Below are 15,802 nucleotides of genomic sequence, written 5' to 3' on the forward strand. Positions count from 1 at the left end.
TGTCAGTTTGTTATCTATTGAAGTTTACCACAAGAGTGCAGTCACTTGGATTTTTCAGAATTACTCTGCCATTAATCAGGACATGCTTCTCTTATACAAAATGCAACAATGTTTCAACATAATACTATAATTAAATGTCAATAATGAAATATTTAACTTCAAGTAGAAGCACAATAAATCAAAAAACTGTATCTTCCTTATAATTAAAAAAAAATTGAACTAAAGAAGAATCTATTGTAGGGGGAGAGGTGGCTACTGTAAAATTTTACACTTGAGTAAATAATCCTCCAAAGGTAGGCTGCTACATCCTACAAAAGAGAAAAAGGGTTTTCTCTAGTAAATAATTACCTCCTAAAACATAATTGAAGTCTCCCTAAAAATGGTTCGAAGACAAATGTTGAAAATGGTGAAATAAAAGCCACTAGGGAAATCATAATGATTAATAAGAAAGGTTTTAGAGAGAGAGATCCATCTAGGTTCAAAGGCCTGGTCATACCACTTATAGAAACTTACGACTTTTGGCAAGTTTCTTAATCCTTTTTAGCCTTAATTTCTTCACCTGTAAAATTGATCCTTGTGCTAAATAAGAGATAGTAAAAGAGGTATTATCAGCACTGAGCCTGATACTTAGGGCCCAATAAGGTAACTATAATGATTATTGTCAAGACAAACTTGGGTCAGGGGTGTTTATTAGCGACCTTGCAAAAACTGCTATGTTCCTTGCTTTAAAACCCACTCTGTTTGATAGTGTAATTACTGGTAGTTTTCTGCTGTTCACTTTCAATGCAAAGGACTCCACAGAATTAAGAAGAAAAATAATCGAGGGGGTCAGGGTTTAGAAACCTAATTTTACGGCTGGCAAGAACATGGACTCAGGCAAAACCGTGTGCGCTGCAGAATTTGTTAGCTGGCCGTCATATTACCTTTTAATTATCCTAATGATCCCCAGCCGAGCTGATGGGGAGTTAAAAGGATATCTCCAGGGGAAGGCTTTTTAAAACAAAATTACTTTAGGCAAAACAAAAGTCTAGCACCCAGGACAATACTAAAGAGGATGAGTTATTAATTACTTATTGAATGACTCACTAAAGCTGTATATTTCAGGCAGAAACTAACTGTCCAAGATATACGACTTACTGCACAAAATTTTCATTTTCCATTCTGAACTGGATGGAATCCGTTTCCTCACCAAGCTCTCAATATTTAAAACTTCATCTTTGCTTAATTATTTCAAAAAACCCGAATGAGATAGGAAATGATTAACCCTACATTAATGAAAAAGGAGTGAGCTTTAAAAGCTGTCAAGTAAACTGTCTAAAGTTACACAGTTTGTAAGCTACAGAAGGACCTGGGATTCGAACTCGTAGCTCTCGGGCTCCGAAATCTAAGCTTTTCTCGCTACACTCAAGCTTGCGCTTCCACTTGGCTTCCCTAAACCGTCCGGTAGAGAGAACGTTCATTATGAAGCTTTTTTTTTTTCTTTTTTTGTGTTTCCTTCTCTGTTGCCAACCCTTCCATTTCACACTACCTCCTATGTTGGGCTACGAATTCCATACAACAACAATCGAGGTGCACTAAGGCTAGGAGTCGGAGTATAGACCCAAAGAACAGAAATTGGTTTTACTTCCTACGCGGAATGGAGGTCTGGCGCCAGCACCAAAAGCGACAAACAGGCAGGGGTCCAGAGAGGCTGCAGACCGCGCCCAGGTCTCAAGTTTTAGTCAAGGCCCACGTTCCGGCCAGGCGAGGGGAGCAGAGAAGGTTATCCTTTCTTGACACCCTCGCCGCCGCGGGAGCACAGAAGAGTAGGTTGGAGTCTCAGTAATAGTGCCCACAATAAATTCAAACCCGCTCTTCAGCCCGTTAAACGCACTTACTTGAGCGAAGTAATTTCCAAGACACAAGGCCAGCACCGGCAACGGGAAGGGCCCCTCGGTCCTCCTGCCCCAGACGCTGGCAGTGACGACAGCCGAGCCGCGCCGCCGAAAGCGAAGGCCCAGCGCACGGAGCGCGCGCTCCCGACAGGGGCTGGGCGGCTCCGCGGCGCCACCTTTAAGCGTCACTGGTGGGGCTCTGCTTCTGAACACCCGGGTTCGAACATGTCGCGGCTGAAGGGAGTAGCTGGGCGGGATCCCCGAGCGGGGTTCCGAGCTGAGAGGAGAGACCGCGGTGCCTCCGTACCCCAGGGGCTATTAAAGGCGGCGAGGAAGAGCGGGCAGTTAAACCTGTCGGGCCGCAACCTCAGTGAAGGTAAGATCCAGAGGTACGACCCGATTGTGCGACCTCGCAGAAAGCACTTGCCCCACGTAGCCTCCCTTTCCTCTGGCCTGGGTTTGGCCGCCTTTTGCCCAGGCTCCTAGCCAGGATCCCGGTGCTCGAATTCAGGCACTCATAACATTTCCACTGGTTCGGTCAGCTCGTTCGGTTCCTCCTTTCGCTCCAGGAGTGTCTGGTGCAGGGAATGTGCTGGGAATACGGTCAAAATTTAAACGGGTTGCTTTCTGGGATTCCTGCATTCTATGGAATAACAACATAATGTTTGACTAAATTAGCTATCAAGTGATGGGCACATGCTTTGTTTCTTTGGCCCTCTGTTCCTCCTCTTAATTTAATCACTTAGGGCAGTTATCAGCGCTAAAATTCTGTATTTTATCTGCTCCTTTGTGAACTAAGAGTGAATGTCACTGTTCTCTATCAAGACCATTTTCTGTGTGCAACTGGACAGGAGGAAATACAAGGAATAATGAACATTATCCTAAATTGAAGATCAAGATGGATGCCATACTGAGTGAATTTGGGGCCATCCTGAAAATCTGGTAAAGATAAAAAGCACAAATCTGGACACCATGAACGAATAATAGCCAGATGCTCTTCTGATTTTCTGTTGTATACGGGAGGGAGTGGGAAGTGGGGAGAGAGAGATTATGGCATTCCTCCTGTTTTCCTCTACTTATATTTAGGTTTAAGGCTACCTGGGATTAAAAGCTTCCTTTTCCTTGTAATGATTGCTTTTTTTATTGTGCCATGTATAGAGTTGACCATGCAAGCAAATACTTGCTGAATGAATGAAAGGGTATATGACAAAATCTCTGCTCTACCTAGAAAAGCTTTTAATCAATGGGGACATTAGTATTCTAAAACTACAGATGTGCATATACACTTGCTTTTTCCAAAGCCTGGAACTTTCTACATGATACCTGACTAGGGTTCACTCTGCTTCCTGTAGGACTCTGCTCAGATAGGCCCTTCCTAACTACCCTATCTAAATACCATTGCTAACGTGTATTCTCTGTTTTTTAATAGCATTTATTACTATCAGAATTTATATTATATATTTGTTTATTGTCTTCTATCCTCTGCTAGAGTATTAGTTGTATGTGGTCAAGAAGCTTTGTTTTATTAATTGTTGTGTCCCTAACACTCAAAATAGTGCTTAGTACATAGTAGATTCTTATTAAACATTTGTGGAAGGAATAAGTAAATGAATGAGTACTCCCAAATACTAAGTGTGTGCTGGAATGTACTTATTGATTGGATCCAGATGGTTTAGTCTATTAAAGTTTCAGGGAGCAAATGAATTTTGACTCCTAGCTTCATGATGACATGGATCAGGGCTGTTTAGGTCATTATTGTATAAACAGAGCCTAACATAATATCTGGCACATACTAGGTACTCAGCAAATTATGTTGAAGGTACAATATTTCATAGGAGACAAAAGATGTAAATGGGAGAGGCACATGGTATCTATAGCTTATATATAAAAAAGGAATTCTTGTTATCATAATATAAAAGGTTTTTCTTTATCTAGTTGTAGCCTTCAACTTCCTCTCTTGTCTTTCAGCCTTTGATATCCAAACTGCGGTAATTCTGAACTATTTGTAGTCCAGTATGGGGCCATGCTTCTTATTTCCATATCTTTGCTCATGTAACTTTGAGATGCTTAATCTCCTGGTGTTTTATTTTCTCATTTATAATGTGATAGTAGGAATAGGACCTACTAAGGTTTAAATGAGATAATACCCATAAAAGGCCTGGTACATAAAAAGTACATGGTAAAAATTGGCCATTGCTATTATTATTGCAATAGCCTCCTAAATGGTTTCCTGAATTTCTTGTTTTAAATCTCACCCTCTAAATCAGTGCCATTACCAAGAATTATCTTTCCAAAACAAAGATCTTACTATGTCATTCACATTTAATGACTCCCAGTAGCCCACAAGATTCAGCATAAAGTTCTTAGTACAACAAACAAAAAAAGTCTTTTGAAATCTTGCCCCTAAGCGTCTACAATAAAGCCTCCTGTCTCTTTTCGGAATCCTATACTTTAACAACAACGACAATAGCAAATCGTTTTTCACCCGAACAACCATACTTTAAGGTTTTTTTAGAACAGTTTTAGGATTCCAGAAAGTTGAACAGACAGTACAGAGAGTTCTCGTATACCCTCTCTCCCCAGCTCATAGTTTCCCCTATTATTAGCATCTTGCATTATGTAGTACATTTGTCACAATTGGTCAGCCAATATTGATATATCATTATTAAAGTCCATTATTTACATACTGTTCACTCTTAGTCTTATACAGTTCTATGAGTTTTGACAAATGCATGATGTCATGTATCTACCATTCCAGTATCATATAGAATATTTTCACTGCCCTAAAAATCACCTGAGCCCTACCTGTTTATTCCTTACCCTGCTTCTCCAGAAGCCCTGGCAGCCACTCATCTTTCTTTTTTTTTTAATAAATTTATTTATTTATTTATTTTTGAGTGTGTTGGGTCTTCGATGCTGCACGCGGGCTTTCTCTAGTTGTGGAGAGCGGGGGATACTCTTCGTTGTGATGTGAGGGCTTCTGATCGCGGTGGCTTCTCTTGTTGTAGAGCATAGGCTCTAGGTGCGTGGGCTTCAGTAGTTGTGGCTCGCAGGCTCTATAGCTGAGGCTCAGTAGTTGTGGTGCATGGGCTTAGTTGCTCCGCGGCATGTGGGCTCTTCCTGGGCAGGGCTCGAACCCGTATCCCCTGCATTGGCAGGCGGATTCTTAACCACTGCGCCACCAGGGAAGTACCAGCCCCTCATCTTTTTACTCTTTCTATGGTTTTGCCTTTTCCAACGCGTCATATAATTGGAATCATACAGTATGTAGCTTTTTCAGACTGCCCTTTTTCACTAAGTAATGTGCATTTAGGGTTCCTCCATGTCTTTCCATGGCTTGATAGCTCATTTCATTTAACACTGAATGATATTCTATGGTACAGATGTACCATTTTATTTATCCATTCACCTTTCGAAGGACATTTTGGTTGCTTCCAGTTTTTGGCAATTATGAATGAAGCTGCTGTTTGTGTTCAGGTTTTTGCGTGGACATAAATTTTCAATTCATTTGGGTAAAAACCTAGGAGTGCCTTTGTTTTGATTTTTGGAGCTTTCTGGATTTTTTTTTCCTTGAATATTTTTGGTCTGCTGTTGGTTGAATATGCACATGCAGAACCCAAGGATACAGAGGGCGGATTGTATACTCCAGGTCTTTCTTTCGTCCTTTATATTTATATGATTATATAAATGTATTTGTAAAGTGCAGTCATGTCCATTGTTTCTAAATTGGAAAAATAGAACCTAGACTTTAATTTTGCTGTATATAACAAAAAGCAGTTAAAATTCTGTTGATTCTTTTTTCTTAAGAGCAAATGTGGATTTTTATTTTGAAAGAAATCATCATACATTTTTTAAAAATTTAAAGCTAACAAAAAATTTAAAGCTAACGAATAACAAAAACATTCCAATTTTCAGAAAGAACAATATATATTTTTTACTAACTACCTAACAGCTATATACAGTGAATGATTTCTATAATGCTTTATTTCCTACATTTTTTTACATCTTTATTGGAGTATAATTGCTTTACAATGGTGTATTAGTTTCTGCTTTATAACAAAGTGAATCAGTTATACATATACATATGTTCCGATATCCCTTCCCTCTTGCGTCTCCCTCCCTCCCACCCTCACTATCCCACCCCTCTAGGTGGTCACAAAGCACCGAGCTGATCTCCCTGTGCTATGCGGCTGCTTCCCACTAGCTATCTACCTTACATTTGGTAGTGTATATATGTCCATGCCACTCTCTCGCTTTGTCACAGCTTACCCTTCCCCCTCCCCATATCCTCAAGTCCATTCTCTACTAGGTCTGTGTCTTTATTCCTGTCTTACCCCTAGGTTCTTCGTGACATTTTTTTTTCTTAAATTCCATATATATGTGTTAATATACGGTATTTGTCTTTCTCTTTCTGACTTACTTCACTCTGTATGACAGACTGTAGGTCCATCCACCTCATTACAAATAGCTCAATTTCGTTTCTTTTTATGGCTGAGTAATATTCGATTGTATATATGTGCCACATCTTCTTTATCCATTCATCCAATGATGGACACTTAGGTTGTTTCCATCTCCGGGCTATTGTAAATAGAGCTGCAATGAACATTTTGGTACATGACTCTTTTTGAATTATGGTTTTCTAAGGGTATATGCCCAGTAGTGGGATTGCTGGGTCATATGGTAGTTCTATTTGTAGTTTTTTAAGGAACCTCAATACTGTTCTCCATAGTGGCTGTACCAATTCACATTCCCACCAGCAGTGCAAGAGTGTTCCCTTTTCTCCACACCCTCTCCAGCATTTATTGTTTCTAGATTTTTTGATGATGGCCATTCTGACCGGTGGGAGATGATATCTCATTGTAGTTTTGATTTGCATTTCTCTAATGATTAATGATGTTGAGCATTCTTTCATGTGTTTGTTGGCAATCTGTATATATTCTTTGGAGAAATGTCTGTTTAGGTCTTCTGCCCATTTTTGGATTGGGTTGTTTGTTTTTTGGTTATTGAGCTGCATGTGCTGCTTATAAATTTTGGAGATTAATCCTTTGTCAGTTGCTTCATTTGCAAATATTTTCTCCCATTCTGAGGGTTGTCTTTTTGTCTTGTTTATGGTTTCCTTTGCTGTGCAAAAGCTTTGAAGTTTCATTAGGTCCCATTTGTTTATTTTTGTTTTTATTTCCATTTCTCTAGGAGGTGGGTCAAAAAGGATCTTGCTGTGATTTATGTCATAGAGTGTTCTCCCTTTGTTTTCCTCTAAGAGTTTGATAGTTTCTGGCCTTACATTTAGGTCTTTAATCCATTTTGATCTTATTTTTGTGTATGGTGTTAGGGAATGATCTAATCTCATTCTTTTACATGTATCTGTCCAGTTTTCCCAGCATCACTTATTGAAGAGGCTGTCCTTTCTCCACTGTACATTCCTTCCTCCTTTATCAAAGATAAGGTGACCATATGTGCCTGGGTTTATCTCTGGGCTTTCTGTCCTGTTCCATTGATCTATCATTCTGGTTTTATGCCAGTACCATAGTGTCTTGATTACTGTAGCTTTGTAGTATAGTCTGAAGTCAGGGAGCCTGATTCCTCCATCTCTGTTTTTCGTTCTCAAGATTGCTTTGGCTATTCGGGGTCTTTTGTGTTTCCATACAAATTGTGAAATTTTTTGTTCTAGTTCTGTGAAAAATGCCAGTGGTAGTTTGATAAGGGAGCGCATTGAATCTGTAGATTGCTTCGGATAGTAGAGTCATTTTCACAATGTTGATTCTTCCAATCCAAGAACATGGTATATCTTTCCATCTGTTCGTATCATCTTTAATTTCCTTCATCAGTGTCTTATAATGTTCTGCATACAGGTCTTTTGTCTCCTTAGGTAGGTTTATTCCTAGATATTTTATTCTTTTTGTTGCAATGGTAAATGAGAGTGTTTTCTTGATTTCACTTTCAGATTTTTCCTCATTAGTGTATAGGAATGCCGGAGATTTCTGTGCATTAATTTTGTATCCTGCTACTTTACCAAATTCATTGGTTAGCTCTCTTAGTTTACTGGTAGCATCTTTAGGATTCTCTATGTATAGTATCATGTCATCTGCAAACAGTGACAGCTTTACTTCTACTTTTCCGATTTGGATTCCTTTTATTTCCTTTCCTTCTCTGATTGCTGTGGCTAAAATTTCCAAAACTATGTTGAATAAAAGTGGTGAGAGTGGGCAACCTTGTCTTGTTCCTGATCTTAGTGGAAATGGTTTCAGTTTTTCACCATTGAGGACGATGTTGGCTGTGGGTTTGTCATATATGACCTTTATTATGTTGAGGAGAGTTCCCTCTATGCCTACTTTCTGCAGGGTTTTTATCATAAAAGGGTGTTGAATTTTGTCGAAAGCTTTCTCTGCATCTATTGAGATGATCATATGGTTTTTCTCCTTCAATTTGTTAATATGGTGTATCACGTTGATTGATTTGTGTATATTGAAGAATCCTTGCATTCCTGGAATAAACCCCACTTGATCATGGTGTATGATCCTTTTATTGTGCTGTTGGATTCTGTTTGCTAGTATTTTGTTGAAGATTTTTGCATCTATGTTCATCAGTGATATTGGCCTGTAGTTTTCTTTCTTTGTGACATCTTTGTCTGGTTTTGGTATCAGGGTGATGGTGGCCTCGTAGAATGAGTTTGGGAGTGTTCCTCCCTCTGCTCTGTTTTGGAAGAGTTTGAGAAGGTTAGGTGTTAGCTCTTTCTAAATGTTTGGTAGAATTTGCCTGTGAAGCCATCTGGTCCTGGGCTTTTGTTTGTTGGAAGATTTTTAATCACAGTTTCAATTTCAGTGCTTGTGAATGGTCTGTTCATATTTTCTGTTTCTTTCTGATTCAGTCTTGGCAGGTTGTGCATTTCTAAGCATTTGTCCATTTCTTCTAGGTTGTCCATTTTATGGCATAGAGTTGCTTGTAGTAGTCTCTCATGATCTTTTGTATTTTTGCAGTGTCAGTTGTTACTTCTCCTTTTTCATTTCTAATTCTTTTTATTTGAGACTTCTCCCTTTTTTCTTGATGAGTGTGGCTAATGGTTTATCAATTTTGTTTATCTTATCAAAGAACCGGGTTTTAGTTTTACTGATTATTGCTATCATTTCCTTCATTTCTTTTTCATTTATTTCTGATCTGATTTTTATGATTTCTTTCCTTCTGCTAACTTTGGGTTTTTGTTGTTCTTCTTTCTGTAATTGCTTTAGGTGCAAGGTTAGGTTGTTTATTCGAGATGTTTCCTGTTTCTTAAGGTAGGATTGTATTGGTATAAACTTCCCTCGTAGAACTGCTTTTGCTGCGTCTCATACATTTTGGGTCATCATGTCTCCATTGTCATTTGTTTCTAGGTATTTTTTAATTTCCTCTTTGATTTCTTCAGTGATCACTTTGTTATTAAGTAGTGTATTGTTTAGCCTCCATGTGTTTGTACTTTTTACGGATCTTTTCCTTAATTGATACTAGTCTCATAGCGTTGTGGTCGGAAAACATACTTGATACAATTTCAATTTTCTTAAATTTACCAAGGCTTGGTTTGTGACCCAAGATATGATCTATCTTGGAGAATGTTCCATGAGCACTTGAGAAAAATGTGTATTCTGTTGTTTTTGGATGGAATGTCCTATAAATATCAATTAAGTCCATCTTGTTTAATGTATCATTTAAAGCTTGTGTTTCCTTATTTATTTTCATTTTGGATGATCTGTCCATGGGTGCAAGTGGGGTGTTTAAGTCCCCTACTATGAACATGTTACTGTCGATTTCCCCTTTTATGGCTGTTAGTATTTCCCTTATGTATTGAGGTGCTCCTATGTTGGGTGCATAAGTGTTTACAATTGTTATATCTTCTTCTTGGATCAATCCCTTGATCATTATGTAGTGTCCTTCTTTGTCTCTTCTAATAGTCTTTATTTTAAAGTGTATTTTGTCTGATATGAGAATTGCTACTCCAGCTTTCTTTTGATTTCCATTTGCATGGAATATCTTTTTCCGTCCCCTTACTTTCAGTCTGTATGTGTCTCTAGGTCTCAAGTGGGTCTCTTGTAGACAGCATATATATGGGTCTTGTTTTTGTATCCATTCAGCCAATCTGTGTCTTTTGGTGGGAGTATTTAGTCCATTTACATTTAAGGTAATTATCGATATGTATGTTCCTATTACCATTTTCTTAATTGTTTTGGGTTCGTTATTGTAGGTCTTTTCCTTCTCTTGTGTTTCTTTCCTAGAGAAGTTCCTTTAGCATTTGTTGTAAAGCTGGTTTGGTGGTGCTGAACTCTCTCAGCTTTTGCTTGTCTGTAAAGGTTTTAATTTCTCCATCAAATCTGAATGAGATCCTTGCTGGGTAGAGTAATCTTGGTGGCAGGTTTTTCTGCTTCATCACTTTAAATATGTCCTGCCAGTCCCTTCTGGCTTGCAGAGTTTCTGCTGAAAGATCAGCTGTTAACCTTATGGGGATTCCCTTGTGTGTTATTTGTTGGTTTTCACTTGCTGCTTTTAATATGTTTTCTTTGTATTTAATATTTGACAGTTTGATTAATATGTGTCTTGGTGTATTTCTCCTTGGATTTATCCTGTATGGGACTCTCTGTGCTTCCTGGACTTGATTAACTATTTCCTTTCCCATGTTAGAGAAGTTTTCAACTATAATCTCTTCAAATATTTTTTCAGTCCCTTTCTTTTTCTCTTCTTCTTCTGCAAGCCCTATAATTTGAATGTTGGTGCATTTAATGTTGTCCCAGAGGTCTCTGAGACTGTCCTCAGTTCTTGTCATTCTTTTTTCTTTATTCTGACCTGCAGTAGTTATTTCCACTATTCTATCTTCCAGGTCACTTATCCGTTCTTCTGCCTCAGCTATTCTGCTATTGAACCCTTCTAGAGTATTTTTAATTTCATTTATTGTGTTGTTCATCGTTGCTTGTTTCATCTTTAGTTCTTCTAGGTCCTTGTTAAATGTTTCTTGCATCTTGTCTATTCTATTTCCAAGATTTTGGATCATCTTTACTATCATTATTCTGAATTCTTTTTCAGATAGACTGCCTATTTCCTCTTCATTTGTTAGGTCTGGTGGGTTTTTATCTTGCTCCTTCATCTGCTGTGTGTTTTTCTGTCTTCTCATTTTGCTTATCTTACTGTGTTTGGGGTCTCCTTTTTGCAGGCTGCAGGTTCGTAGTTCCGATTGTTTTTGGTGTCTGTCCCCAGTGGCTAAGGTTGGTTCAGTGGGTTGTGTAGGCTTCCTGGTGGAGGGGACTAGTGCCTGTGTTCTGGTGGATGAGGCTGGATCGTGTCTTTCTGGTGGGCAGGTACACGTCTGGTGGTGTGTTTTGGGGTGTCTGTGGACTTACTATGATTTTAGGCAACCTCTCTGCTAATGGATGGGGCTGTGTTCCTGTCTTGCTAGTTGTTTGGCATAGGGTGTCCAGTACTGTAGCTTGCTGGTCGTTGAGTGAAGCTGGGTTCTGGTGTTGAGATGGAAATCTCTGGGAAATTTTTGCCGTTTGATTTGGAGCTGGGAGGTCTCTTGTGGACCAGTGTCCTGAAGTTGGCTCTCCTACCTCAGAGGCACAGCACTGACTCCTGGCTGCAGCAACAAGAGCCTCAATATCATTTTCTGTTTTAAGAACGGAAAGGTAATTCAGCCCTTCCTGTAGCATGGTTGCTATAATCTGTTTTTCTTCAATCACAGCATTTAATCTGTTTACATTTAATATAATTATTGATACATTTGAGTTTAAATCTATATTATTTTATTTTCATTCTTTCCATTTTGTTACTTTTTTCTTGTTTTATTTTGGTTTAATTTTTTTAAAAATTTTTATTGGAGTATAGTTTATTTACAATGTTGTGTTAGTTTCAGGTGTACAGCAAAGTGAATCTGTTATACATATACATATATCGACTCTTATTTTAGATTTTTATCCCATATAGGCTATTACAGAGTACTGAGTAGAGTTCCCTGTGCTATGCAGTAGGTCCTTATTATTTAGTTATCTATTTTATATATAGTAGTGTGTATATGTCAATCCCAGTCTCCCAATTTATCCCTCCCCCCAAAAATTCTATTGATTCTTATTCTTAAGTGGTGGCCTCCTGAAATGGATTCTTCTTAATGAGGTCACTTGTTAGAGCTGTGAGGCATTTTACTAACTAGATGGGGTTGTTAACTGGTATCTGTACAGTGCAGATAAATATTTACCTGTAACTGAAATCTGTGTACTCTTGAGGGTTTTTAGATACGCTTTCTTTTCTAGTTCCTTTGCGAAAGAACTAGGTCCTAGTTCTTTTGTAAAAATACTATTTATTATTTTCCTCTTTATATAACCAATATGTCTACTATAGAAAAAGTAGAATCTATATACAGCATAAAAAATGAAAATAACCATCTACGGTTATCACTGTTGATATTTTGGAGGTTTTTCTTTTATAATTTTTTTTTGTGTGTGTGTGTGAATATATTTAATTTACTTTCTGTTTTTTTTATTTTTAACAAATTTGGAATTGTACTGAGTTCTGCTTTTATGACTTCTATTTGTACATTTTTCAGGAACACTTGAAAAATAGAGTCATTAAAATAATCAGATAATAGTCTGTCTTATGAATATTGTGATTAATTTAAATATCCAAATATTGTTGGCAGTTTTAGAGTCATCATTCTGAGTGTCAGTTCTATAAGTTACTTAGAAAGGTATACCCAAACAAAATAACTAATAACCAACTTCAAAGAAGCACATTAGAAATATCCTGGAAATTTTAAGTGACAGCTCTTTTTATGAGCAGCAGTGTGGGAATATATTATCTTTCAACCAAAATTAATTATCTTTTGTTCAGTATAGATATTGCAGCTCTTTTTCATTGGACCAGATAAAATGAAAGTAGAATTGTAAAGGAGGTATTGATTGTTGCCTTGTGCTTGCATGACCATGGCAGAACAGTAGTGTAGGAATGTTTTTGAGTGACTCAAAAACTCAATGAAAGTAAGAGGGGCCAGTGTTTGGAACAAAAGAATGCTGTAAATTCTAAAGGAAACCACACTATTGAACTGACAAGAACATTGGTAAGTGGATAATTTATTAAATAAGCCAATTAAATTAGTTTGGAAACCATATTATTTGAGAGAGAAATATGGGTGTAAGGCTATCATTCCTTATCTTGAAGAGAGCAGTTTGGTTAGTTTCTGTTTGTGGAATTAAGTAAATAGGTCTAGGGCTTCTAGGCCACAAGATGTCATGTTGTCTGTTTTAGGGTAATGAAAATTTGCCATGTTCAGTTTGTACAGTTTGTTGTGACACGACAAAAAGTGTAACACAAACCATATGTTTACTAAGATTTTAAATAACCATCCTTAAATCTGTATTAACCATGTTCTGCTTTACTATTTAGCTTAACTCTGTATTTTGACTCCTGATTGTCTTAATGGAATTTACTGTTATATTCTAAAAAGCTAATGAGAATTAACCAAACTATCCAGATTTTATAACAAATAATTCCAGAAAGAAACTACGCTTCCAGGAGAATAGATCATCAAAACAAGCTAATTGTTAAACAATTCTTAGAAATGAAAACACGAGGAAAGTGCCTTAATCCATATGTAATGGCAAAATCTGAGGTGAACATTTAATTTTTAGTATACTGAAATCCAGGGAAGTCTACTTGTTTAGATTATAAAACAAGGACCTTGATAGTTAATTGAAAATCCCATTCCTATTTCTTGATCTGTTGATATATTTCTAAATGTTAGTATTTTAACCTGTTGGGATGTGTATCCCAAGTTATCGCCAAGGCCAAAGTTTATTTAATAAATTAGTGCAAATTTAAACTTACCCCTATATTAATATCATGTTCACTCACTTGCATTTTAATATGTTTTCTTGAATAGAAGAGAAAAAATACAGGCTGGGAAGAATGGAATTATAGTTTCAGTGAAGCTTGTCTTCACTATAAAACTGAATGTACCCTCAAGTTAATGTAATAAATTCAAGCATGTTTTTCTCTTAAAGTGATTAGTAAACATGTTTTCCTTTTCATATGTTTAACATTGTTTCACTCTTTTCTTACAGTATCCTGGACTTCAGCAAAGAAGTGTTGTCTTCATGCATTCTAAAATAACAGTGGTTCAGGTGTTCTAAACCACAAAGATATATTCCTTTGAATCAACCTAAAGCTGCAACTGAGTTAATGCCTTCCATATAACTTTTTGAGTTAATGCCTTCCATATAACTTTTTAATTTTACTTTGGGGTGTGTGTGTGTGTGTATGTGTGTGTGTGTGTGTGTGTGTGTGTGTGTGTGTGTGTGTGTGTGTGTGTGTTAAACTTTAAAGATAGCCTCAAAGTGACACTATAATATTATGGTTTATCAATTTGGAATTCTTTGTTTAATGTAATGAGGCCATTGGTGGCCATACATAAACTACTGTGGAGAAAATTGGAATGTTTATCAATGAGCTTTCCCGGATTCTTTACAGAGTGACTTGATCTATTGGTTTATTCTTTTAAAGTGCTCATAATTGGGTAGACAGTTTAGTAAATGGCATTTGTAAGATAAATTATTATCCGAATATTACCCTGCATCTAGCAAAAGCCTTTTTGTACTGCTGTTACTGGATTCTAGCATTTAAGTGACAGTAGGGCCCTCTCATTTAATCAACGAGGAAACTGAGGACCAGAAATACTAGGTTACTGGCCAGGTTGATTTGTTATACAGTTTAAACCAGAGCCTTAGGTCCCTGACTCTTTGGTCAGTGTATGTCCATGATGCTATACTGTGTATCATAGTTGAATATATTTACAATCTTTTAGAAGATGGTAATCAATCTAGACTAGATCTAGACTTTAATGGGTATGATTTTCTGCCTTAAGTAAACAGTTATTATTGTATACTATGCATGATCATTATATTTATGAAACTGTCCAAAGGAGTCAAAAAAATTTTTTTAATCTCATGATTTATTGCTCCTATAGTTTACTTGCTACACATTCTTTTATTCATCCATGTAAACACCATTTTAGACATTTTTTTTATTTCTTCTCTGTTTCTTCACCTACCCACTTGTATCTTCCTCAAATTAGACAGTTCTCTGCTGTCAACCCATTTGTGACTCCCTATTTCTGTAATTAGCTGTTGTCAATGGAAGAAAGAATGAATTGCCCAAAAATACATGTAAAGAAATCTTTTTGCAGTGTTTGTTAAGGATCATGCCATCCCTTGTGGAAGTCTCTAGTCACATATGGCTATTTAAATTTTATTAACCAAAATTAAATAAAATTAAAAATCAAGTTCTTCAGTCACTTTAGCCACATTATAAGTGCTCATTGGCCATACGCAGCTAGTGGCTACCATATGAAATAGGGCAGGTACAGGATATTTCCATCATTGCAGAAAGTTCTGTTGGGTAGTGCTGCTTAAGGGTATTATCTACCCTGTGAGAAACATATATATGTGTATATGTATATATATACACACATATACACACTTTATTTTTTTATTCATTCACATATATACATATGTGTACATATGCATTCATAAGATTGTCTTGATATATTACATCATCTATATTTAAAAAAATTCTCTCTTTATCTTTAGTTATCTTTATTGGGGTATAATTTACAAACAGTATGTACATTCATTTTAAGTGTACAGTTTAATGAGTTTTGACAAATATATACAGTTGTGTAACTTCTACCAAAATCAAGATAAAGAACATTTCCAGTACTTGAAACGTTCCCCTTGCTGTCAGTCTACCCCCACTGCTAGCTCCATGGAACCAGTGGTCTGCTTTTTGTCAATATAAATTAGCCTCTTCTAGAATTTAATTCAAATAGAATTATACATTTACAATTTTTCCGTGTTAGGCTTCTTTTGCTTAGTATAATGTATTTTGAGGGTCATCCATATTGTTTACAAAAGTAGTTCCTTTTT

At 36.9% G+C, this 15,802-nt stretch overlaps 2 protein-coding genes across 3 annotated transcripts in view; one reads left to right on the forward strand and one right to left on the reverse strand.

Moving 5' to 3' along the window:
* The window catches only part of SRSF11 (serine and arginine rich splicing factor 11), a 54,545-nt gene extending 52,587 nt beyond the window's left edge, over positions 1-1,958 (reverse strand). Inside the window, exon 1 of the mRNA XM_082654710.1 lies at positions 1,878-1,958. The gene's annotated coding sequence lies outside the window, so the exon portion shown is untranslated. The remainder of the gene's footprint in view (positions 1-1,877) is intronic.
* Positions 1,959-2,070: 112 nt separating this feature from the next.
* LRRC40 (leucine rich repeat containing 40) overlaps positions 2,071-15,802 on the forward strand; it is a 56,986-nt gene continuing 43,254 nt past the window's right edge. For both annotated transcript variants that reach the window (XM_082664431.1, XM_082664432.1), the window contains exon 1: positions 2,071-2,250. In XM_082664431.1, coding sequence (XP_082520557.1) covers positions 2,100-2,250 — 151 coding nt within the window. In that variant the 5' untranslated portion in view covers positions 2,071-2,099. The remainder of the gene's footprint in view (positions 2,251-15,802) is intronic.

Source organism: Grampus griseus (assembly GCF_964374135.1).
Source record: "Grampus griseus genome assembly, chromosome: 1".
Taxonomy (NCBI): domain Eukaryota; kingdom Metazoa; phylum Chordata; class Mammalia; order Artiodactyla; family Delphinidae; genus Grampus; species Grampus griseus.